This window comes from Phocoena sinus, chromosome 16 (assembly GCF_008692025.1).
Source record: "Phocoena sinus isolate mPhoSin1 chromosome 16, mPhoSin1.pri, whole genome shotgun sequence".
Classification (NCBI taxonomy): Eukaryota; Metazoa; Chordata; class Mammalia; order Artiodactyla; family Phocoenidae; genus Phocoena; species Phocoena sinus.
Genome location: NC_045778.1, coordinates 15156474 through 15181883, shown reverse-complemented (window position 1 = coordinate 15181883; position 25410 = coordinate 15156474). Strand labels below are relative to the sequence as shown.

Sequence of the window (25410 nt, the reverse complement as noted above, 5' to 3'; positions counted from 1 at the left end):
CTGAAAAATATTATAAGAATGTCTAGGACTGATTCAGTCTGAAGAGTTAGAAGAAGTGGCAAACCTTTTTTTTTTTTTTTAATTAATTAATTAATTAATTTGTCTTTGGCCGTGTTGGGTCTTTGTTGCTGGGCGTGGGCTTTCTCTAGCTGCAGCGAGCAGGGGCTACTATTCGTTGCGGTACACGGTCTTATCATTGCAGTGGCTTCTCTTGTTGCAGAGCACTGGCCCTAGGTGAGTGGGCTTCATCAGTTGTGGCACGGGGGCTCAGTAGTTGTGGCATGCAGGCTCTAGAGCACAGGCTCAGTAGTTGTGGCGCACGGGCCTAGTTGCTCCACGGCATAGTGGCAAATATTTAGGGTTGTATTTGAACCTCAAACTTACCCTAGTTACTTCATAGGCACTTTGATGCTATCAAACCAGTGAACAATTCCAGGCCCAGATTTCTACTGGTGCCTTTGGAGCAGAATGTTTTAGGGGCAGAGGGGATAAAGTTGGCGTGCATGTCAGGGCAAAAATGCTACTACTATTCTTTTAACTATTAGGTTTTATCGTGGCATTAGAAAAGAAATGACATATTGGTTCCACTGGGGCTTCAGACCTGATCTGATCCCAAATGGAGTTATTATACCTCCAAGTTGATTCCAGGGTCGATAAATTCTAAGGTTTGGCCAGACATTTCCCTTCTCAGCCAGAAACTGAAAATATATAACTTCGCTGTGAAGTGTGGGGAAGCACTCTTTCACCAAATATGGAGCCAATAGAAGGTATGTTTTTCCTTTTTGAAGATGAAGTACACACACTTGTTAAGGTTCCAAGAAACATGGAAAGTTCTAATCTCACATACTGTTCACCTCCAGCTCAAGGTACCAGACCATTACTCTAAAAATGTCTAAAGAGCATTTGTCGGTGTGGGGGGGGGGGGGGGGGGCGGGATACGTACCAAAACAAAAGCCAAGTACACAAATGTGCTGCTATGTCAACGTGCGGAGCAGTGGGAATGTTTCCTCAGTGGGCACAACACTGGTTGAGTATAATGGCCATTATGCCGTTTTGTTCCTATTCTTTTAAAAGCCAGACTCCATCTAAGAAAAAATGTGGGCTCCAGATGAAGATCTCCACCAGTTTATGGTGTAAGTGTCAGTGGAGCAGAAAAAAGATCAGTCACAAAGAGAGCTGAGAAAGAGGACTTGAGTGTCAGTTTCTGACACTCAAAGCTCAAAGATGTGAACTCAAAGCTTTGAGCACCGAACCACGGAGGGAGGTGCCATGCTGACATGTAGGCCACGGAGAATAAGCCAGCGGCAGGACCCACCTGAGCCTAGAAGACGGTGGGAGAATGCAACATGGGTTCTGTGTGAAAGACTTAGCTTGCCCATGAGCTACCAACGGTAAACTGTACAGAGCTCTTTAAAAAGGAAGTAGGTATGAAGAGCACCATTTGTATTCTACTCTAAGATACGTAAAAGGCACGTGGCCCGTTATTATCAACGACCATTATCAATGGCCACTCGTCTTCAGAAAACCTCTGCCTTGGGAAAATAATCGGCTCACTAGGGGCTTCATTACCTACTCAAGGGCAAGCAGAAGATGAACAAGAAAACCTTTTGAAGGCACTAATTTTCTCCCTTTGCCCCAGTGGTGGGAGAGTTGTTTCTGAGGCCCATTGATGACTCTTGGCCTTCCCACAGTCGTGGAGTAATAACTGTGACCCTAACTAAGCAAAGAGAGGAAAGAAAGGTGCTGGGATCCCTGGCTTGATGGATGGTGGCTTGACTCCCATGAAGGAGGGTCAGCGTGAGAGACGCAGCTCCAGGATGACAGGCCCCTGAACTGAATACATGGGCTGTGGGAGCCAGGGTTGGGGGGGGGGGTGGGGGTGGGGGTGGAGAGAAACTTCTGGGTGTTCTTTTGGATCTCTTTCAAGGGCAGATGAACATCCTTTCAAGAATAATAGACAAATACAACTACGGTGTTTTCAACGTGATGTGCACCCCCAACATGAAGGGTCCATATGTAAAAGCACAAACAACTGTCGCATTCGAGTCCCACGTGAGACACCACACATCCCAGAGCTTCTGAAATGTTCAACAGTTCCCCAAAATGTATCACTTTGATCAAACTCTGTAATAACTTGCACAAAACCAAAATGTTCCAAGAGGTTTTCAGTGGAAGAGTTAAGGATATATTTTAATGGTAAACAATTACATTCTTCTGTCATCTGATACTTTTTTTTTTCCTTTCTTTTTTGGAAACATGCTTTCTGAATTTTCAATAGTTCCTTTGTGAAGGCATCTGTTACTCACATCATTGAAAAGATGTTTGTGCAGTGGCATGCTTGAGAATACAGTTATTTAATCTTAATGATAAAGCCCTGAGGACAGAAAATCATAAGTAGAAACCTCTTGTTATTTATCTAAAAGAAAAAGGGCTAAGACACCTCATCTATTCTCAAATTTAAATTCAGGCTGGATGAAAACTATCAATAAAACATGGAACCTGCAAAGTTTCCTAAATACTATAGCAAGGTTCAAAGGGGGTTGGGTAGGGGGAGTGGGAAGAAAACAAAAATGAGACAATAAGGGAGCTCCACAAAGAAGAAACTGCTGTTTGGCAAGCCTTTTTTGGGTCAAACAAAGAACTTGCTGTAGTTTACAGCATGACATACACACTTGATTAGTTTGTGCCTGAGGGTGTTTTTACACTCAACAGTGTAAACTCCAACTTCTATTAATTACAACTTGCATTTAGAGGCAAATTTAAGAATTTTTAAATAGAGATTTTTCAAAGGCTGTTGTTTATTTTTTTTTTTAAACAGAAACCAGTTTTTCTACTCCAGGGCCTGGCTGGGGTTCTGTTTTCCTTTTTAAAAGTTTCTTGAAAAATGCAGGCATTGGAAAGTTATCAGAGCATTTTAGGCATGCTGAGTGATACGGAGGGAGGCTCTTGCTTATGAAATTACCTGACTGTCCTTTGGGGAGACATTCTTTACAGATGAGAAGCTGCTCCGGGCATAGGGTGCTTACATCCACCCAATTCAGGTGCCTTATAAGAACAAGCCTGATGGGGTATCACTGGAAGAGCAGCAGCAGTACCTTACCGAGTCTGCCTAAATCTCAACACTTTGTGTTAGATTTTGGGGGTTGCTGGTTGCTGATAACGGCCAGGTGGCCTTCTGTGGGTGTGGGGAAAAGGGAGATGAGAGCGCCTGGGTGGCGGTATTACAGAAGCGTTACCAACAGAGTGCCTGTTGGCCAGAGTCTCCATTACCAAGACAGTGTTTACAAAGGAGATGCAAGTCCATAGATTGGTCGAGCCCACCATGGGTGAGGATGGGGTACGGTCTACCCCCTGGACCTCAAGGCAAGAGACTGAACAGACACTGAGAGGATAAACGATAATACCTGCCTTTGGTGTATCCAATTTGGAAATTCAGCCTTAGACCCCTCCTGACTGCCCCTTCTACCAACTCATTCCCTACCTCTTCGTACACATTTCCTAGAGAAAGCTGTCCTTTTGGTTTGGATTTAATTTAATTCACTCAACCCCTAATACTTGAGTCCCTGGTATGTTCACGACGCAGTACTGGGTGCACTGGTGAGTCTCAAGGGAAGCAATACCACAAGGTCCTTGCCCTCAAATATAATTTCTTTACTGTTTCTGAGTTCTACAACTGAATTATTTTAGGCAGTGTACGATGATCTATCTTAGGTTCTAACCTAATCTCTTTAAGGTCCGGTTCGTAAATTGGTACAACCAACTGTGGAGAACAGTATGGAGGTTCCTTAAAAAACTAAGAATAGAACTACCGTATGACCCAGCAATCCCACTCCTGGGCATAAATCCGGAGAAAACCATAATTCAAAATGATACATGCACCTCATTGTTCACTGCAGCACTATTTACAACAGCCAAGACACGGAAGCAACCTAAGTGTCCATCAACAGAGGAATGGATAAAGAAGATGTGGTACATATACACGAAGGAATATCATATATATATTGCCATAAGAAAGAACAAAATAATGCCATTTACAGCAACCTGGATGGATCTAAAGATTGTCATACTAAGTACGTCAGAGAAAGACAAATCTAGAACATCACTCACATGTGGACTCTAATTTTTAAAAATGATAAAAAATGAACTTATTTACAAAACAGAAACAGACTTACAGATATCAAAAACCACTTATGGTTACCAAAGGGGAAATATGGCAGGGAGGGATAAACCAGGAGCTTGGGATTAACATACACACACTACTATACATAAGGTAGATAACCAGCGAGGACCCACTATATAGCACAGGGAACTCTACTCAATATTCTGTGATAATCTATATGAGAAAAAAAATGAATATATATGTATAAATGAATCACTTTGCTGTAGACCTGAAACTAACACCACATTGTAAATCAAATATACTCCAATAAAAAAAAAAAAAAAAACAGTTCAAATTCTAGACCCCCCCACCACCACTGGAAGACTTTGCTTATTCCATTTGGAAATTCTCTCTTCTTTCTCTGATCTCTGTTGAACTTATTATTTGTATCTATTACTTCCTTACCTAAGGTTTTTATAGCCTTAAATATTTAACTCTCTTTCACGTATGTATGGAGTATGAGTCGGATCACACAAGATAGGGTCACACCCAGCAACCCCACGACTGGGCACATACCCAGAGAAAACCATAATTCAAAAAGACACGTGCACCCCAGTGTTCACTGCAGCACTATTTACAACAGCCAGGTCATGGAAGCAACCTAGATGCCCACAGACAGACGAATGGATAAAGAAGACGTGGTACATACATACAATGGAATATTAGCCATAAAAAGGAACGAAACTGGATCATTTTCAGAGATATGGATGGACCTAGAGACTTATACAGAAGGAAGTCAGAAAAAGAAAAACAAATATCATATATTAACGCATATATGTGGAATCCAGAAAAATGGTACGGCTGAACGGTTTGCAAGGCAGACATAGAGACACAGAGGTAGAGAACAAACGTATGGACACCAAGGGGGGAAAGCAGGGGTTGGTGGTGGTGGTGGGATGAATTGGGAGATTGGGATTGACATATATACACCAATATGTATAAAATAGATAACTAATAAGAACCTGCTGTATAAAAAAAAAAATTCCAAAAAATAAACAAAAAATGTAAAAATAATAAAAAGAAAGCAAATTTTAGAAAAAAAAAAAGATAGGGTCACAGCACCTCCCAGTTCTAATGAGTTGGTAGTAGTGCGTATGGGTGCCATGTTGAGAAGAATTGTGAAGCTGCGCCTGGGTTCTCGGGAAGCGGCATCATATTCCCTTAGTGGTCTCTGCCATGAATGTGGTAGCATGGGCACCTCCTCATTTTTTTGCCAGCCCTATTCTTGATAGACGTTCAAAAAACACCAACTGGCTCTTGAGGGCAGCAGCAAAGGAAAAAGGCAGTGAGTCAAATGGCACATCTACCCGACCCAAGAAAAAGAAACTGGCCACCAATTTCAAAAGGAATCTTAGGCTCTGCTGATAGACTGACACTGCCCACATCCCAAGAAATACTATATGCCACATCTGGAGTAGCTTTGGGTATTCTAAGTGACACAAACGGGAGGCATTTACACGAGAGCAAGCCAAACCGGTGAAAGTCCATATATCGTGCTCTGAGGCTTGAATGAATGGATTAGGAAGACTTGAAGTGAGAGAGGAGCTTTGCCAAGTGTATGGAGGCCCATCACCGAGAAAAAAGAGCATGTGGAATGAGTCAGCCCCAAAAGGCAAGGTAGAGTCAGTGGGAAGCCACAGGTGCGCTGCTCAGTATGGGAAGAGCGTACAGGTGAAGAGTGCCTTCAACAGTGGTGTTTCTTCGTTGCCTTCCCACTGCAGGGCGATTAAGCAGAGACAGAATTACAGCCCGATGCCAGAGACAGTTCGGTCCTCATGGAACACAGCAGCCCACGGGCGTGTTTAGTTTAGTTTACATAAAATATTTTCAGAAATATTGGAGCCAGTATTTGTAAGTCGGGTGATTTCACATAAAAATTATCTCCAGAACACGGAAGGCGTGGAAGCACCGAGACTATATCCTTCTACGGCAGTAAGTGTCGCTGATCCCACCGGGCCTCTCTCGCGCCCGGCTGTGTGTTTTGCACTTTCCAGCCTGGCCACACCTGTGCTCACCCATGCTACCTGCCCCCATCAACATCTGAGTGTGTGACCACTGCTTCTCCAGTGACCGGGTGAGAGGGGCCAGTTTCCTAAATTTCCTGTCTGTTGCTGACTGATAGATACTTTTGTAAAATACCATAAAAAGGAATTAACAGGAAAATGAGAAATTTTAAAAGACATACAAAATGCAAGCCCCCATTAAAAAAAAATTCAACAGACAAAAAATTATTCTGGCAAACTGCCATGTAAGTGTATCAGCGCTTATGCATAGCTGCCCCATTCACAGAGCACAGATGGGCCAGAAGAACCTCACTTTGAGTAACACTGTCTAGAGGATTGCTAAAGGATCCCCGCAATCTGTGAATCCTGCCTGTGGCTTCCTCAACCGTGTGCTGATTAACTGAGTCCCTTAGAACCTGGTGTATGTCTGGCATTTACCTTGCAGCACATACTTATCTTATTTAAAACGTGAACCTCTCACACACTGCCTTCCGCCTTCAGAGAAAAAAAGGCCGAAGCTCCATCTGACTATCACTGGGCTTCTGCCCAAACGCATGGGGCTTGGGTGCAGCTCACCCCAAGTCACTGCCCAGGAAAACGCCTCAGCCAGGCGGCGTGACCGTCTCACCCCAGGAATGCTTGTGGGAAAAGGGTAGAGGGTAGACTTTGAAATTGGGCATTGAGTACATAAGAAGGTGAGGCATAATTGTTCATTTCCCCCACAAACAAATCCATTTGTTTATGATTTTCTAACTACTCAGAAAAGCACATCATAAAGTACTTTTGCCTTAATGCTCCTTTTAAAATCCCTAGGAACAATTTCATGTGCTCCACAGACACAGACCATGTAATTTATTCAGGAAAATTAAAACCAGTAATCTGGTATTCTGTGTAAAGATTTTTTTCCCCCTTGCATGTGCTTAAAAACATTAAAAAAAAAAAAAAAAGAAAACAAATCTGCATGTGAAAACAGTCTTTAAAGTGAATTACTATTCCAGAAAAATCAAGCTAAGAGAATTCCACTAAAGTAACCATTTTCCTTTTTGTTCCTTTACTGATAAAAGAAAGTTATTCGGGGCATCTTCAACGAAGAGTTGAACGAGAAAGAAAATGTTCCACTGAGACGTGTCCTGCACAGAAGGAGGTGGGCATTTTTTTTTTTTTTTTTTTTTTTTTGCATTATAATCTACAGTAACTTCATCTATAAATCCTGAACAAGAAGTGTCCAGGATAACCACACTTCATAAGCTTTGCTGAGTTGGAGACATCTACATAGCGACAGTCTTTCGATGGGGAAACATTAATGCTTTTTATATTGGTGATCATCTGTAACATGAGCAATTAAGTACAGTACTAATGGACTGCGGCCAGGAGCCTGGTACTAACATTAAAAACTGACAGAGATGAATAGGTTTGGAAGCAAAACCAGGCTGACAAAGACATTTTTATGAAGTGCTTGGACCTATTTGATTTAAACCAATCAGAGGCAAGTTTGGACCAGTCAGGCCTTCAGCGACAATGATGCATTCACAGGCATTGTACCTACCATTCCTGCTATGCCCTAAATAAAAACAACATTGATTCTTTTCAACAACTTGCACTTTCATTATTACACTCATGAATAAACCAAAAGTGCCCAACTAATATATACAAGTAACATTTACTGAGGGAACCGGCTACTTTTTTCTTGTTGGAAAATGAAAACATTTACTGGAAGCATGAACCACACTGCATGAAAAATAAATCAGTGGATAATGCGTAGTAGATCACTCACTGCTTCTTCATCTTCTAGGAAAGCAAAGCTGGTGGCAGGGAAACAGGAAAGGGAGCCAGTCCCTATATTAGAGTGAAAACAGGAGCCCAGGTGAGCCGGCAGCAGAGGGGGAACTCCAGTCATTCTTGTCTGGTTTGGAAGGCTTTAAACACTGCCAAGGGCATCTCCAGACTAGATGTTTGCTCACAAAACCCTGACCCTTTAAAACTCCCTGAACCTTCTGGAAGACAATGGCCTTTCACCATTCTAGTCATCTCTGTTTTAATTGTGTTAGCACAGCCTATAAGTAGCAAGAATGAGTGAAATCTACCAAAATCACTCAACACAGTTGCAGTCAAGAGCTTCAGCCTTTTCTTTGACCAAAGCATAACTGGTTCAAGTCCCTGGACAGATCTGAGTGTATACTCTTCCCTTCTTTGGTAGAACCATCAAAGAGAAGTAGGACATCTAGCACCGTCATTCCCAGACATTTCTCCCCACCATAACACACGGGAGTATGGGTGACTCCTTTAGAGCGTGGTTCAAACGAGTGAGGGTGGCATTACGGTAAGTAGAGTCTGATTTCTTTAAAAAATATACCAATATTTGCAGATGGTTGATTTAACTATTAGAGATTACTAATTATTCATGACACCCCTTGTATCTGACCACAACAATGCAAGAGGGACTTAGATGGCGAAAGTAAGTGCCTACTGTAAAACTCTTAGAGGAAAACACAGGCAGAACACTCTTTGACATAAATCGCAGCAATATCTTTTTGGATCCACCTCCTGGAGTAATGGAAATAAAAACAAAAATAAACAAATGGGACCTGATTAAACTTAAAAGCTTTTGCACAGCAAAGGAAACCATAAGCAAAATGAAAAGACAACCCTCAGAATGGGAGAAAATATTTGCAAATGATGTGACCAACAAGGGATTAATCTCCTAAATATACGAACAGCTCATGCAGCTTGGTATCAAAACAAAACCAAAAACAACCCAATCAAAAAACAGGCAAAAGACCTAAATAGACATTTCTCCAAAGAAGACATACAGGTGGCCAAAAAGCACATGACAAGATGCTCAACATCTCTAATCATTAGAGAAATGCAAATCAACACTACAATGAGGTATCACCTCACACCAGTCAGAATGGCCATCATCAAGAAATCTACAAACAGTAAATGCTGGAGAGGGTGTGGAGTAAGGGGAACCCTCTTGCACTGTTGGTGGGAATGTAAATTGGTGCCACCACTATGGAGAACAGTATGGAGGTTCTTTAAAAAAACTAAAACAGGGCTTCCCTGGTGGCGCAGTGGTTGAGAGTCCGCCTGCCGACGCAGGGGACACGGGTTCGTGCCCCGGTCCGGGAGGATCCCACGTGCCGTGGAGCAACTAAGCCCATGAGCCACAACTACTGAGTCTGTGCTCTAGGGCCCACGAGCCACAACTACTGAGCCTGCGTGCCACAACTAATGAAGCCCGCGCGCCTAGAGCCTGTGCTCCGCAACAAGAGAAGCCACTGCGAAGAGAAGCCTGAGCACCTCAACAAAGAGTAGCCCCCGCTTACTGCAACTAGAGAAAGCCCGTGCACAGCAACGAAGACCCAAAGCAGCCAAAAAAAATAAATAACTTATTAGTTTGAAAAACACAGACTCTTTAAAAAAAAAAAAAGATACATGCACCCCAGTATTCACTGCAGCACTGTTTACAATAGCCAAGACATGGAAGCAACCTAAATTTCCATTGACAGAGGAATGGAGAAAGAAAATATGGTACATATGTACAATGGAATATTACTCAGCCATAAAGAAGGACGAAATAATACCATCTGCAGCAACATGGATGGACCTGGAGATTATCATACTAAGTGAAGTAAGTCAGAGAGAGAAAGACAGATATTATATGATATCACCCATACGTGGGATCTAGTTTTAAAAAATTATAAAAATGCACTTATTTTACCATACAGAAACAGACTTAACAGATATCAGAAACCACTTATGGTTACCAAAGGGGAAATATGGCGGGGAGGGATAAATCAGAAGTTTGGGATTAACGTACACACGCTACTATACATAAGGTAGATAACCAACGAGGACCCACTGTATAGCACAAGGAACTCTACTCAATACTCTACAATGGCCTATATGGGAAAAGAATCTGAAAAAGAATGGATACATGTGTATCTATAACTGAATCACTCAGTTGTACACCTGAAACAAACAACATTGTAAATCCACTATACTCCACTGTAAAATAAAAATTAAATTAAGACAAAGAAAGGAAATGCAAATGCCAAGAACGGGTTAAGGACCATGCTAATCACCCTGGAACAGCTGTGCTCCAACCTGGGTTTCAGGTTCTGTGCAGGGATCTCTGTGTTGGGGGCCCCGTGGGGCGCCCACAGCTGACTACTGTCTCTCAGCTCCAGATCCACTCTTCTGTGCTCTGCCTGGTGATGCTGGGACCGGGACAACATAAATTACATGTCTCTCTTGTCAGCTGTCTTCCTATTGGGGTTCTGCAAGTGGGGCCCTAGCAGGCCAGGGGAAGGGAGAAGGGACCACCTTCCCTTTCGCTTGCTGTTCATTTCAGTGCCAACCCAACAATGACGTAGCAGCAGCAGTTGGTTCCACCCTGTCGCGTCTTTCAACAATCCCTGAGTAGTTTCAGTGCGTTTCCTCTGAGGTCTGGCCCCAGCCACAGAGCATGCCTCTTCAGGACGGCGCCCAGCTCCACGGTGCCTCCCCTCTGAGCTCCTGAAGGACCAGTACTGGCTGGGCGCCTCTACCTATGAGAGATCTGAACCCCAGTTTGGTGAGGTCCACTCTCCAAACTTCTGGGTGGTGATAACCTACCTTCTTTTCTCTATTCCTTCAACCCTAGGAAACCTCTAGTTACTGCCTCCATAGTGGTGGACTGCTTCACACCAACGCTTGTTAAGCAGTTCCCTACGGTAAATTCTCTCTGTTGAATACTTAGTGTGGATTTTTATTTTCCTTCCTGGATCCTGACTGATACACTGACCAAACAAATTCTAGATTTGGAGGAGTAACCGACATAGCTTTTCAAAAAATGTATTCCAGTGGGAGACTAAACCTTTATGAAGTCTGCTCCCAAGAATGAGAGAAGAAAAATCTCTAAAAATCTTTAATAATGTTTTTAGTTGCTAAACTTGGAGGTATCTCTATTAGAATTTTCCATTTTGACTGACTGAAGGCATGTGGGATTCTACTACTCCAGGAAGAGGTAAATCATAAAACAAAAGTACACAACCTTCAAAAGAACATATCTTGGCATTTCATTTAAGATTGAAGCTATTTTTATCCACACAACTGCTTGAGTAAATTAAACACAGAGCCACACACACACATACACACACACACACACACACACACACGTACCTAGTACTATGGAATCCAATCCTTTTTCTGTCCCAAACCTTATCTGTTTTTTGACCATGTGATGCTGCCTAATACATCTGATTAATTTTTCACTCTACCTAGGTGAGCTGGCCCCCAGCTGAGATAACACTCCTTTTTCAACTTTTAATTGCTATCTGGGCCTTTAAGTGTGATGGTTCACATGCTGGGGGCGTTGGCACATGGAGCTAAGGGAGGTTCACTATCTGAAAGTAGAGACAGTGTTGCTAATGAAAATGTTTGGATTAAAGCCTTGACTCATAATCAAAACAAGATGACTCTGGTACCTCAGACACTACAGAACACTCATCCCAGGTACCAGTGCCTTTTCGTACTAGAACTTCAGTGCTGTTAAGTGTTAGGTACAGTGAGGGTGCGGGCTTTTGTATTAAATACTGCGAGAAATAACACATTTAAAAAATTCGTGCAGTATACTGCAAACAATGCTATGCAAAGTAATAATTTGAATTCCTGTTATAAATTTTTTAAAAATCCTTCTGCATTATAACACTGTCAAGTAAGGCAATCTCTTGGGAATACTTTGTGAGAATTTTTCATAGGGTACTAAACCCAGCTCAATTTTCTACGATTATACCTATAAAAACATTCCAAGTTTCACTGAATGGCCATGCTAAAAGAGGCTCTGTGTTAAGTGCAATGCAGATAAAAATATAATTGGGCTCAAAAGAAATATGACTAAGAGTTGATGTGTGAGGTGACATTATCTGAAGATGCATTTGTATGATCCAGAGACGGGTGTTAAGCATGTGGGTTGAAGTTGGAATGGTAACTGACTATGTGAAGAGCTACCATCAAATTTAGCACTTGTGTTTTAGTTTTCAAAGGAGGAAGCTAACTGGCCCGTTTGCTCAGCTGACCGTGTCTTGACTTCATTCCATCCATGGCCATCATTAAAACGCAGACACCTCTACTCGGATCTCACAAGCTCTGAATCTGAAACCATGAAGCCAAGTCGGTCAACACTACTGCAGGGAAATGCCAGTGATAAGGAAGTTGTTATGACCTAAAGAAATTAAGTAGGGGCTGAAAGTACAGAGCAAGGATAACGCGTGATTTATGCTAACTGGTCTCCAGCGTTGTGGGTAACACAGTCCTAACGCAAAGGGGAAGAATTCCTGAGGATACAACCCGCATAGGAGGCCAATTTGGCATTAGTTCTTGTTTGCATTATCATCACCTTTCTGAGAGAAGCTGAAATTATTAGAAAACCAAACCACACAGAGCTTGGCAAGAAAGGATTTCCTGGGTCGAAAGCATTAGGAGAAAAACACCAAGATGGGAAAAAACAATGGATCTTATCTGGGACCAATTTTCTTATTAAAGAAATGCTTACTTTTCAATATTAATACAGTCAGCATTAACACTTTTCAATATTAATGCAGTTACATGGCAACCTCATAGTAACACCACAGACCCCAGAATCTCAAAGTTTTCCAGAAGCTGAAAGTTCTCGTAGTAAATAAACCTACAGAGTACAGAGAACATATTGAATAATGTATGCTTGGGGGGGGGGAGGGGTAAGTATCATCAGGCAGGTGGTCACAGGATAAAACCAAACTAAACGAACTTAATCTAATTTCATCCCTTATAACCAGAGAAAGCCATGTTCCCTAAAAATCACAAGGCAGTATGCAAAGTAAAATGCCAGAGGGATATTTTCTGTTTCCTAAAAGGTCTTATGCTTGACCAATTAACTTCCAATTAACACACTTTTAATTAATCAACGACTTTCCAAGAAAGGGTGCCTTACCTTTCATAATGTCTGCGGGTACAAGTGGCGGCACTGGTGCTCCCAGGATTACCGCCTAATTCATCATAAATATGTTTCCATTGACGGCGGGCTGTTATCTGAAAAAAGTGGCAATGAGAAATTTAATCTTGCGTCATAAGAGATTCACAGTGCCAGGATGTGACAGTCTATTCTGGAAACCCAGAAACAGAGAAGTCCAAATGAATACATGGGAGACTTACGGGCTTATAGTAAGATCTCACTTTTAGCATTTTTCTTTACAGTAAAAATGGAATTCTGCTTTGGGCTCTATATTTTGTCACCCTTAGCGCATTTTTGTCTGAGGCATCTCCCTGGATATTCATGTAGTTATTTGCCCCCAAGGTCCCAAACTTATACTCTGTTCCTTTATGTCATGTGATAAAGCATCAAAATAAAATAAGACTTCAGCTAAAATATATCTTAGTGTACCAGTTTAAATGAATCAGAATTAACATTACTTGCTTAAGGGCTATGGTAATGGGTGGCTGAGTACACAGGTAAAGACAGAGTTTTCATAAAACATGCTTTTGTATCTTCTGGTTTTTCAACTATTGTGATGTGTTGCCTACTTTAAAGACTAAAAAAAAAATTCCTACACAAATTAATTAAAATGATCAAGTTGGTTATGAAATTTATGGTCATCTCAGGCTGTATTTTTATGCCAGCTCCTCTAACCATCAGAACAAAACCAAAATCTGAAACTGTCTATGTCACAAGCTGTTTATTTTTCTTCACTTAGGTCAGGAAAATGGGATATCCATCAAATCCTATGAAAATTAACATATTCCAAAGTTAAAATGTAAGCTCTGTATTTTACTGAGTTGGGTGAATAAAAACAAACAGCTTGCAACATACCGAAAGGCATACTATGGTCTTGTTTTTTTTTTTTTCTCTTTAATTTTATTTTTATATAGAAATTAAGATTTTACAAAATAACAGATGCATGATCTAGCAAATGATTCATTTGGGGAAACCACGTCACTTACTACATCTGAGCAATCTAGTGTTTCCTTGAAACTGGGAAGACGGAGCAAGTTCTGAGATCTTTGTGAACGTTTCTAAACAGGGCTCCAGGAAAAAACTCTGCTAGTGGAATGTGCAGGGGGCAGGGCGTGGCAGAGGTGCCAGTGGCATTTAAACAATCAGAACAGGAGGCTTCTTTTGAAAAACACCCGCAGAGCTGCCAGCGGAGTTCACTTAGGGGCTAGAGGCAGCAATGCGTGAAAAAAAATCTCAGCGTGCATCCAGGGGCTCTGTGATTGCGATCTAAGGAGGAGAAGGGTGGTTAAATATCATAGGGTAAAAGTACCCCTTCCATTTCAAATAAAAAGAACCCCTTCATTTCCATACACCCTTCTTAACAGACCCAAGTAGGACCTCGAGACAGTGTGAGTTTTGCATTGTTCAATGTCCCATGAAGCGTTCCTGAACCAATTTGTTTCAATAGTGCTTGTTAGCCTGAGCCACCTCTTAGATCTACGAGCAGGTATAACTAAAAATCCTCCTGTATTTGTAGCTTGGTTTAGATTATAATAATAAATGTTTTTTCAAGCCCCTTTAAAAATACTGAAAATACATATTTTGGTAATTATTTTGTATTTAGTTACAATCTCCCTCCAACCTTTTAAATATTACAGTTTCAGGCCGATCCATTCTAGACCTGTGTATCACAGAAGAATAAACAGGTTCCCCTTCTTCCAAGTATCTACCTTATTCCTCAGAGCCCTTAGAATACTGAGTCCCTTGAAACAAGTCTCCATATTCCCATCCCTCAGGTGAGGTGCGAGCCCTGGAAAATAGCCTATGTGTGTTCCTGCAATCACTTCAGAAAGAAACCATCACTCTTGTATCTCTTGTGTACACTGTATTTTATATTTTGTAAAGAGTTTTCATATCCATGATATCATTTAATCCTCGTATCAGCCTGTGAGGCAGATTATAGGAATCTCATTCACAGACAAAGGAAACAAGTCTCAGAGAGGTTGCACGACTTCCCTAAGGACACACAGCAGCAGAGTGGGAATGTCAGGATTCATACCGATGTCTTATGGTCCCAAGAGCAGACTTTTTTCCACTACATCAAAGCAGCCTCCATATCAGAATGACCTGATGAACAGTGTAGCAGGGTGACAATATAGAACTCCAGGGGCCTTTTGCTTTGAAGGAAGGAGATAACTGTGGGACCCATAGCTTCTGCTACAATTTCTCAAATTCTCACTAGTGGGAAAATAGCATCGCTACTACGAGGTCAGCACGAATGTAAGGGGGTGGGTTGGGTTACCAATGCTCTGAGATTTTACTCTCTTAAAGTAAAACCATTAAAACTGTGGTTCCTGCCACCCTGCCCACTTGTGTCTCTAGTTAGAACATAGGTTCACCATTAAATCACGGATAAGTCCCAATTATACCAGAATCCATCCGTTCACTCACCAAACATTTATTGAATATCTCCCATTTGTTGGGTACTGTGCTAGCAGCTGGGTGGCAACAGTAAAAACCCAACACCCAAGATGACTGCATCCTAGTGGCAGATACCCAAAAATAAACAAATGACCAAATATATAAACAGAGTACTACTGACTGTGAAAAATATAATGAACAAGAGGCCACTGCTGACAGGGATATGTGTGGAAACTGGCCGTGTTCCCTACCCACAACCCATCATCCAGACTAGGGGATGCCCTGTTAAACACGTGCCTATGACAGAAATGACAAAACTTCTTTGAGAATAGATAATGAATTATCAAAAGGAAAAACGAAAAATCTTCCTGACACTAGGATTGAAGCTGTGGCCGCGGGAAGCCAGCATCAGTCACCACTTGGCATTAGTAAACCGTATGCAGCTGGCTAGGGGTCTGTTTCAGCCCCCCGCTAGCAGGTTCTGGTGTTTCAATACAGTTTTTACCAGTGGAGAAAAGACAAGGGCTGGGCCTTCAAGGAAGTGGGTTCTCAACTGTTTACTGAACTTCCACTGGCCAGCCTGGATGAATCAGGCCATTTTGAGATATTTTCTTTCCACAGGAAAAGTCATAAAATGTGCTCTTTCCAACTGCTCAACGCCTTTAAGTACACAGTTCTCCTGGGTATACATCTCTTATTTTTTGTGCCCAGATGCGCTTTCAATTCAAACGCTGACCATAGGCTGTACAGCAAAGGAACGTCTAAATCCTCGCCTTGTCCAAACCTACAGGGGGTCTCAGAGTCCTGTGAGGATAGGAGGACGCAGCTGGGACAGCTCCTGGGCATCATGCCCCCACCTGTGTACATCTGCCTTCTGTACTAACAGGCTTTCGTCGTGCCTAGGCATGCATTGGCTTTGGGTTTTTATTCTGTTGTCCTCTCTGGATGTGTGTAAGCTTTAAACCCAGTCTCAGGCAGAAGCAATGTCTGCCTCCTGGTATCTGGCCCCCAGCCCCATTCAGCTGGAAGGTTTGATCTAGCCATGGGGTTAGCTTGATCAACTCTCTCACAAAGCCTCAGGCTTCCTGGACATGTTCATGTTTCAACCTGACCTTCTATTATTTTAGGTTTTTAAGGATACAAAGAACTCTGGCTGTCTGTTTCCTAAAGAAAATTCATCCAAGCAGTGGGATTCCTGACATCAACACATCTGCTGCTGCTTACCATTCTAGGACACTACCAGGTACAGAGGCTCGGAAGCGGAAGGGAGGGTGGCGGGTTGAGGGTGGGGTGATAGCATGAGAAGAAAGAGACGTCACCGCTTTTCAGGGTTCACAATCTAGCAGGATTCATAACGCATACAATTAACCATAAAGCAAGACGGAAAACCGAGTGGACCACACCCAGGTAAAGTAAACCAATGCAGGTGCATGTGAAACTTAATCTCACTTTGAAGACACTTGATAGTTACTTCTTTCCCTAGTGTGGATAAGACCCAAGGAACTCTGTGAAAAGCACTCTACACCTGTCACGTTCATGAAGTTTTCACGGCTTATGAATTCAGTCGCCTCTCTGTATCCACAGACCCCTGCAGATACCAAAATTTGCGGACTCCTAAGTCCCATAAAAAATTTGCATATAACATATACACGTCCTTCTGTATACTTTAAATCATCTCCAGATTGGTTATACTACTGAATACAATGTAAATGCTATGTAAATAGTTGCCGGTACTTGGCAAATTCAAGTTTTTCTTTTTGGAACTTTCCGGAATTAAAATTTTTTTTTTTTCTGATCCAAGACTGGTTGAATTTTCGGATGTGGAACCCTCAGATACAGAGGGTAGACCGTACAGTGGTTTTCAAGCTGCTTTTTGGAATTCAGGTGGTGTTTTAAAAGGTGGTGTGAAACTAACTCTCAACAATGCTAATCCCTGCCAAGAAAATGGGCCCAGCGAGTGGGAAAGGAATCTGTCCCTCCCATGATTTTATTTGATGAAAATAGTCTGTCGGGCTTCCCTGGTGGCGCAGTGGTTGAGAGTCCGCCTGCCGATGCAGGGGACACGGGTTCGTGCTCCCGTCTGGGAAGATCCCACGTGCCGCGGAGCGGCTGGGCCCGTGAGCCATGGCCGCTGAGCCTGCGCGTCCGGAGCCTGTGCTCCGCAACGGGAGAGGCCACAACAGTGAGAGGCCCGCGTGCCGCCAAAAAAAAAAAAAAAAAAAATCGTCTGTCACTTTAAAAAAAATTGGAAAACTATTTAACCCAAGATACAGTCTTGGAGGCTTTATTTTCCTACCTTTGAGGTCACTAGGATGAAATAATTTTGGTATTTTGTGGACTGGTGAGGAAACGGTCGTCAGTGCTTCCACTACTGTATTAACCGTAAGAATGTGTAGGACGTTATGAAGTCAGAAGGAGAGTTTGCCTGCGAGCAGTGTTGCCCCAGCTGCTGTGAGAAAGCCTTTTTCCTCAGGACACCTTGAGGGTGGACTGAATTCAAGGAAGATGACTTTTTTTTCCTGGTAGTACTCCAGGAACTGGAGCCTTTCAAAGCGATATGACATCATCTTTGGCCTCGAGAATTTTGAATTAAGCGAGAGGCTTTGTCTGTCCAGAGAACTAGGGTTAGATTCAGAGGATGCCTTGGAGTGATGTCAAAGCCAGAATCTGATGTCAAAGCCTAATCCTTCCAGCAAGAAGACAAGTGACTTCTTGCAGTTGGGAAATAATGGTCCGGTCTCACCCATGGGGCGAGGCGGGGCTGTGAGCTGACATTCTTAGAAGGCAGCACTTGTATGGTCCTCTGCCTCTAGGATAAGATTTACTCAAGACCCATTTCCCGACTCAACCTCTCTCCAAATATTGCTTCTGGCTCGCCATCAAATGTTTAGCCAAATGGAAATCACTTTAGCAAACCATCATCAACACGCTGCATCCTGGTAATACCCCAAGCTACTCTGCAAGCTTTAATTGCTTCACCAGACACTGAAGTGAAGACCTCCTTAGCTCATCAGCAAAACTTGATTCAGTTCTGCCTCTTCCACTGCAGGTGACCCAGACTCTCAAATGCTTGGAAGGAGAAATTGGATATATGACTGTTAAAGAAGGGTCCTCATTGCCAACCAATCAAAATGCCAGTGTACTGTTCTTTAGGAAATCAAATCCATTCAATACATTTGTGATCTCGAAACCTAGGGGTGCAGAGACACAATATACATTTCTAGCAGAGGCAGAAGAGGCCAAGAGAACAGAATATAGCCATTAGTTGAATGCTGTAAAGGCTTAAAATAGAACTTGTGCTCTTTTTTTTTTTTTTAATTCAATTTGAGGGTTGTGAAGGACTAAAATGAAATAATCCGTAATCCTCAATTCGAACCAGAAGGTTTGGAATAGTTTATAACCACAAACAAAAACAAGCCAATTAAGATGGCCTCTTTTTATAACCAGAAGGAATTCCAGAGAGATGTCTTTATCCAATCACAAGTTAACAGCAGAAGAAATATATCTACACATTTTAAACTTGCAATTTTTTACTATTACTGAGTATTTACATCTTCCAGACTTCCTGACCCATCTTCTAAGGTCACACATTTTTCTCAAGAATCAGAAAATCTCAGCTAATAGTCAGTATATCTGGTAAGGTTCGTATTAAGTACAAAGAAGTGACTGAAAGATGCTACCAACGAAGGCAGGTTATTAGATCTTTTTTTTTTTTTTTTCCCAAAACATCACCCCAAATACGTAAAAAGATACATAAGAGACTGCTGGGAATGGAAGGCACAAAGAATTTATAAATCTCTTTCTTCCCAGTGATACTGTGGAGGTTGAAGTAATTATGCACAAAATTCTCAGCAGTTCAGAATGTGAAGAATGCCATGGTGACCCCATTCAGCTCATCTCATCTCCCTGTGCCTCAGTTTCATCTGGAGCAGGGCAAGGATCTTTTTCTGCATAAAGGCCAATTTGCGAAAAGTAAAGTTAGGGGGCTACACTTTTCCTTATTCAAAATGAAAATGGCTTATTGAGTCCCAATTTAGATTGCCACTTCACCAAACAGCAAAATATTCGTTGGAAACTTTGTGCTACTTCTGAGCCAAGGCATGTTAAAACTCTGGCATGTTTATCGCGTTTATTTAGTACTAGCAGGAAGACAACATTCTAATCTTTGATACTTGACTTAGACGGGGGCTTCTGAAGCCAGGCGTTGTGAGGTCTAGTCATCACTGTTACCATTAGCTTTGAATGAACATAATCTGGGCAGCTTAAAACAAAAAAAAAGGATTCTCAAATTCTCAGGCCAGGCCCCACCCCAGAGTTAATATCTCAGAGACTTAGAAAACTACTTATACTTTAAAGTTCCCCATTGAAAATCTGAGCCCCAGTTCTTGAGTAGCTTCCGGGAAGCCTTTAGAATCTTCTTCACTGATCTGGAAGATTCTAAGATCTCTTTTGAGCTCTAAATGACAAGTCTACACTTGCTTCCGACATCAGATAATCTCACAGATAAGTATCCTCTAGTAAGGCTGCGATGACAAGGTTAAGTCCTCAGACTGTGGATATCATTCATACATCTCCTGGAGTGACTTCAAAACCGAATCCTCACTGAGCATCTCAGACTTTTATTAGTCAAAATACACTAGAGAAAAATGTTTTCTGTACTTCACAGGTTCAAAAGCTTAAAGGTAGAAACAGGAGTGGCAAACTTAAGTGCCTGCAGGGCCAACAGGTAGTATGAGGCATTTTTTAAAAAGGAAGGAAGGAAGGAGGGAAAGAAGGAAAGAAAGAAGGCAGGACAAATCCCACCAGTTGGCTTCATTCAGTTTATGGCCCCAAATAGATTTTACAGTGAGATAGCCACGTAGATTCACTGCTTGAGATGAGATGAAAAAATACGGCGTATTGTGAAGAGTGGCAGGGACCCGCCAAAGGATGAAGAAGTTGAAGGGTGAGTGGAGAGGGAAGGAGGAAAAGGGCCACCCCACAGGTCACCTGTCCTCTTTGTGACTTGGCTGAAGAGACGTGAAACACATAACCAGATGGAAAGCAGATGCCCGTCTGGTCTTGCCACGTCCACCCATCCCAGTCACTCTCTCCTCCACTCCATCCAGCACAACGCAGGGCAGGAAGAGAAAGGGCAAAACAGAACACTTAACTTGTTATCAATCTTCATCGCCCCCAGCCCCATCCCTCACTGCCTAGCATCCAAGGGCCTTCTTCCCTCGGGTGCATCCTTCTCTCTGGATTCCCCTTCACGGTCACTTATCCCCACCACCTAGTGACTCTACTTTAAGTTACAAACTCTCTATACCCAACTTTATTCTACCTACATAGTTTGTTTCCCCATCTGATTTTCTCTTCCAAGAAGGTCATGACCTTTCATGTCTAAATTCCATCCGTTCTCCAAAATCCTGCTCAACTGGCATCAGAGCCACAAGTCTTTCTTCCCCATCTCTAAACGAGGAAGTACTTTACCCGAACCCGGCACTGATCTTTTTTTTCCACCTTGTTTTATAATTACTGCCTTTCCTGGATGGTAAGCAACTGGAACCCCTGGCCTAGATATTTTTATGTCTCCCAGAGTGTCTTAACACAATACCTTATACACATGAGACACTCAGTAAATATGTGGTCAGGTGATCTGCTGATTGTGTGATTCATTCATTCATTCGTTCATTCAACAGAAGAAGAATAATCACTGTTTGTTCAAAAGAGTATCGCAAATGCCTTGAGACTCATCAGAAGTTTCTTTTGTATTTTCTACACCACTTTGCTATTGCATGTTAAAAAAAAAAAAAATCCTTGTGCAAATACAGAAGATACAAAAGCAGGAAAAACTGATTCTGTGAAATTTACTGGCACTCTCCCTATCAGTGAATAACAAAAAATTCCTGGGTTTAAAAAGACATTCATAATGTTGTGCAATATCATGTAACTGCCTGCAGTCACGGTCCATAAGAATGTGTATTCCTACTCTGAACTTTCAAGGTTAGGCTTAGAAGTCCAGGCTATGGGGCTGACTCCTAAATTTATCAGACTAACACTGCATAAGTTACCAGCTTTTTCACATGCACAAAAGCTATAATTAGCTCAAGATTTTGCAAAACTATGAGCCACAGTGGGAAGGAGTCAAACTCCCTGTCCTATCAACAGATCCAACCAAGTGAAAAATTACATTATTTATTTTTCAATCGGGCATTTGGTAAAACAAGTATTTTAAGCAAATTCATGTCTATGAAATGCACCTTTAAATGTAGTTCATATGAGTATTCGATTTCCTTATAAAAATCTATGTAAGCCCGTATATTAAATAAGCATTTTACATGTATATAGACTCACATCCAAGAATTTTTAGTCAGAACTCACAGCAGGTATCTCTACATTAATACCAGATTACATGAGTCACATAACACTTGCTGTCTCTTCCCATCCCAAGCCCCTGACATCACACCCTTACATTAGTTTGTGGAACAATATGCTACGTCTGGCAAGGAACACTCATTATTTTGGGTTAAAATGAATTTCATTTTCTTGACTCTGTGTCTCTTACTGTCATTTTACTACCGATACAGGGATATACCCCAGGTTACTCTGTGAGGAAAGAAAAAAAACGATTTCTTCTTCAATTGTAGAAGAACCTGCACAACTCAATCTGATCACTGTGTGGAGGAGAAAATCTTTCCAGTGACGACATCTTCCTGTGTCACTTGATTTTATTACAGATGTCATCTCTGCGTGCTGTAATAGTGCAGCTCTCTCTTCTTCTTTCAAGATTTTAATCTGAGTCTGTTGCTCTAACATTTTATCAGTTCAAAATACATGCTGTAAACCTCCCTGGCCATCAGATTTTCCTGTGAGCTAAAAATAACCCGTTCCTGTCAGTTAGAATTAGCTGATAAAGAGTGTCAGAGCCTGTTCTGAATAAGTTTGATAACTTCCTGTTTATGTGGCACTGACCCTTGTCTAATAAAGCTTCTTTGCCCTAGAATGAGAGGAGATTCTGCTGCATTCTATTCCTTAATGGCCAATACTGATTACTTTTGAAAGCCTTTAATACATTTCCCATATTAGACATGAACAGATGTCAGGTATGTTGCCAAGGGAAATTTCTTTTATGCAATCTTGGCTTGTTGTACAATAATAGCCCTTTCTCAACATGGGAAAAAATTACAGACCCAACTAATTTCCCTGACAGGGGAGAGTTACATATGTTTTCCACTTGTAGTTTTTACGACAAGTTTACAATTTTGCCAAACCTGGAACTAATTGGGACTGTTTCCAAAAGCGGCCCAATAAACCCCCAAAAGTGTAGAGCCATTTGAAAAGGTAAGTCAGCGATGGTTTGCTTTTTGCATTTTCTCCATTTTGGTCACAGCAGGGTGCGGGTGGGGGGGGGGGGGTTAGATTGCAAAACTATTTCATTTAAGTCGCTTAAACACTTACTGTTTCATATCCTCCCAGTTTTTGAGCAGCTTGAAACATAGTCCAAAGGTTAACTGTTAGAGGGACAATAAGTATTTAGATAAGCATTGCATTAACATATTTCCAAGAAATGTCAATTAAAACATTTTGCTTTGTTTTTTCAATGAGAAAGAGAAAAAAAAAAAAAAAAAAGAAATACTAACAGTAACCCAGAGAGCTAAGTTCTTAGGACACAATTTGCCAAAGGGTGTTCAACAACAGGATATATTAGTACCACTTAAAATATTTCTTAAAAAAGAAACAGTCACAAATACGGAAATAGTTCTACTTTTAGGATAAAGGAAAAACACAATTTTTAGTCCTATTGCCATCAGCAGACCAAGGGAAGCTAAGTTACAGCCTCCTTGGGAAAAGAGGGGGATTTCAAAATGGGGGCTGTTCTTGTAGGACCCTTAGAAAGAAGCCATTGACTAAAGGGTAATATATAATGCCTCCTTCAGATAAGAACTCTCCATAATCAATAAATTAACAGCCACTTTAATATATGATTAGCTTCCTAATAGAATGTCTGATGGCAGCACCATATTAAAAGCTCATAGCATATTTCACTAGCACATGGTACCTTGCACTGAGCAGGGAAATAGATATTTCACCCTTGAGGCTGCAGTGATACAACAGATCAAAGGAAAGGAAGATAGTGGTTCACAGAGCAATTGAGTCATTTGTCCACTCAGTCCCCTAACTTGCCTGTGTGATGTTGCACATATGTATTTTTAAAAACAATTTTCTCTTCTCAGGACATGCATGTGTTTATGCTATTAAACATCTATGCCAAATTGCTAGCAACCCTGTTCATTTGTACTAAATACCATGGAATGGGACTGCTACGGATTTGATTCTTTCAAAGAGGAGAAAATTGAACTTCAGGTAATTCCTTGGTAAAGGAAATGAAGAATAAAATTAAAATTAAAAAAAAAAGGCTCTTTGACACAACACGTTGGAAAAGCCTCACTGAACCCTGCACTATTTCAAAGCTATCAAGAGCCCTGCCTCAGCCTCGATTTAATCTGAACCAATGCATAATGCAACAAAGCTGTTCATAGTACATTAATTTTACTTCTATTTCAAGCAACCAGTTTTCAGACAAACATTGTAATCATTCGTAGTTATATAAGTTTATAATAGCTGCAAGTGTTCTCTTGCAATCAGTGCCAGTTGCCATTAGGTATGTAAATTGTTATGTAAAACATACAGGTTTGACATTCTTCATCAAAATGACACATGGTTTTAATCTAGGAAGATACATTTGGAGAAAATACTATTTTTCAAGCCAGGGGCTCATCGCTTTGTGTGCCACGAAGTCCAGACAGAGGCAGTATACATATGCAGTTGTGAAATCAGGACAGGGTCTGGGTTTCTTCTCTTTTTATAAGGAATTCTGCTCAGCTAAGAGTTCCCTGTTCTACTTTAAAATATATGATGACGCTTACATGTACATGTCAAAGTAATTCAAAATTGGGCCCTCCGTTCAAATTTGTGTATTTCTTGTTTCCTCTGAAGTCATCAGGTTTTTGTTATCTCCTAACAAATTTGGGGCTTAGGAAATACGTCTTCTCTTTGTGGTTGTTTTGTCCATCTTTTAATGTCCTCCTTTTAAAAGCTGTCTCTTCAGGCAACATCTGTACCTGATAAAGCTACGTCATATCATCTCAGAAGAAAGGCGTTACAGACACTCAAGACTGACAAAAGAGAAAATGAGGAACTTTCAACATGTCTATTTCCAGTCATAATCAGTGGATTCGGGCCTATAAATAGCTCACTGCAACTGCCCCAGAAGGGAACAATATCAGGGAAGGAGGCAGGGGGAAAAATTCCTGGCCTGGATGATTTGTAGATTTAGTACAAACAGAGAACCTCATCTCCAGAATGGGATTTCAACATAACCCTGAGTCAAAATGTTTTTCCCCCAATTCAAAGAATCTGAGCGGTTTTGATATTTCAGAAATGAAAACAAGTATACTTACTCTGTTTAAAACCTAAATACGGTATTCGTTCTATTGGCGTCTTCCTTTCTTTCATGTATTTATAAAGTGCCACCAGGAAGGCCTGCTCATCTGCCCTGCACTCTTCACCAATTCCAACCTTTGGTTTTTCTTCATTGGAGACCTTTTTACAGTTATTATGGTTATTCTTCGGCTTGGTCAAGGCTGACCTGGCCTCACATTTCACCTGGAAAAGGGAAAAAAATATGCCACATCAAATCAAGCACAGCTCTGGAACACTTACAAAGACATAGCTAGGACAGGAACCAGTAAACTACCCTTGCCCTGAAACAGCTCTTAGAGGCACCGCTGGATATGAATCGTCTTAGACCAGGAGACGGTAAATTTCTGTGAAGGGCCGGACAGTAACTATGGTAGGCTTTTGGGCACTATTGTCTTGGTCACAGCTACTCA

At 41.5% G+C, this 25410-nt stretch overlaps 1 protein-coding gene across 3 annotated transcripts in view; it reads right to left on the bottom strand.

The window, feature by feature from the left end:
- ARID5B (AT-rich interaction domain 5B) overlaps positions 1-25410 on the bottom strand; it is a 188691-nt gene that overhangs the window by 13933 nt on the left and 149348 nt on the right. For all 3 annotated transcript variants that reach the window (XM_032609231.1, XM_032609232.1, XM_032609233.1), the window contains 3 exons: positions 24979-25183; positions 22976-23028; positions 13115-13212 (listed from right to left, as the gene is read on the bottom strand). In XM_032609231.1, the coding sequence (XP_032465122.1) occupies positions 13115-13212; positions 22976-23028; positions 24979-25183 (356 nt within the window). The remainder of the gene's footprint in view (positions 1-13114; positions 13213-22975; positions 23029-24978; positions 25184-25410) is intronic.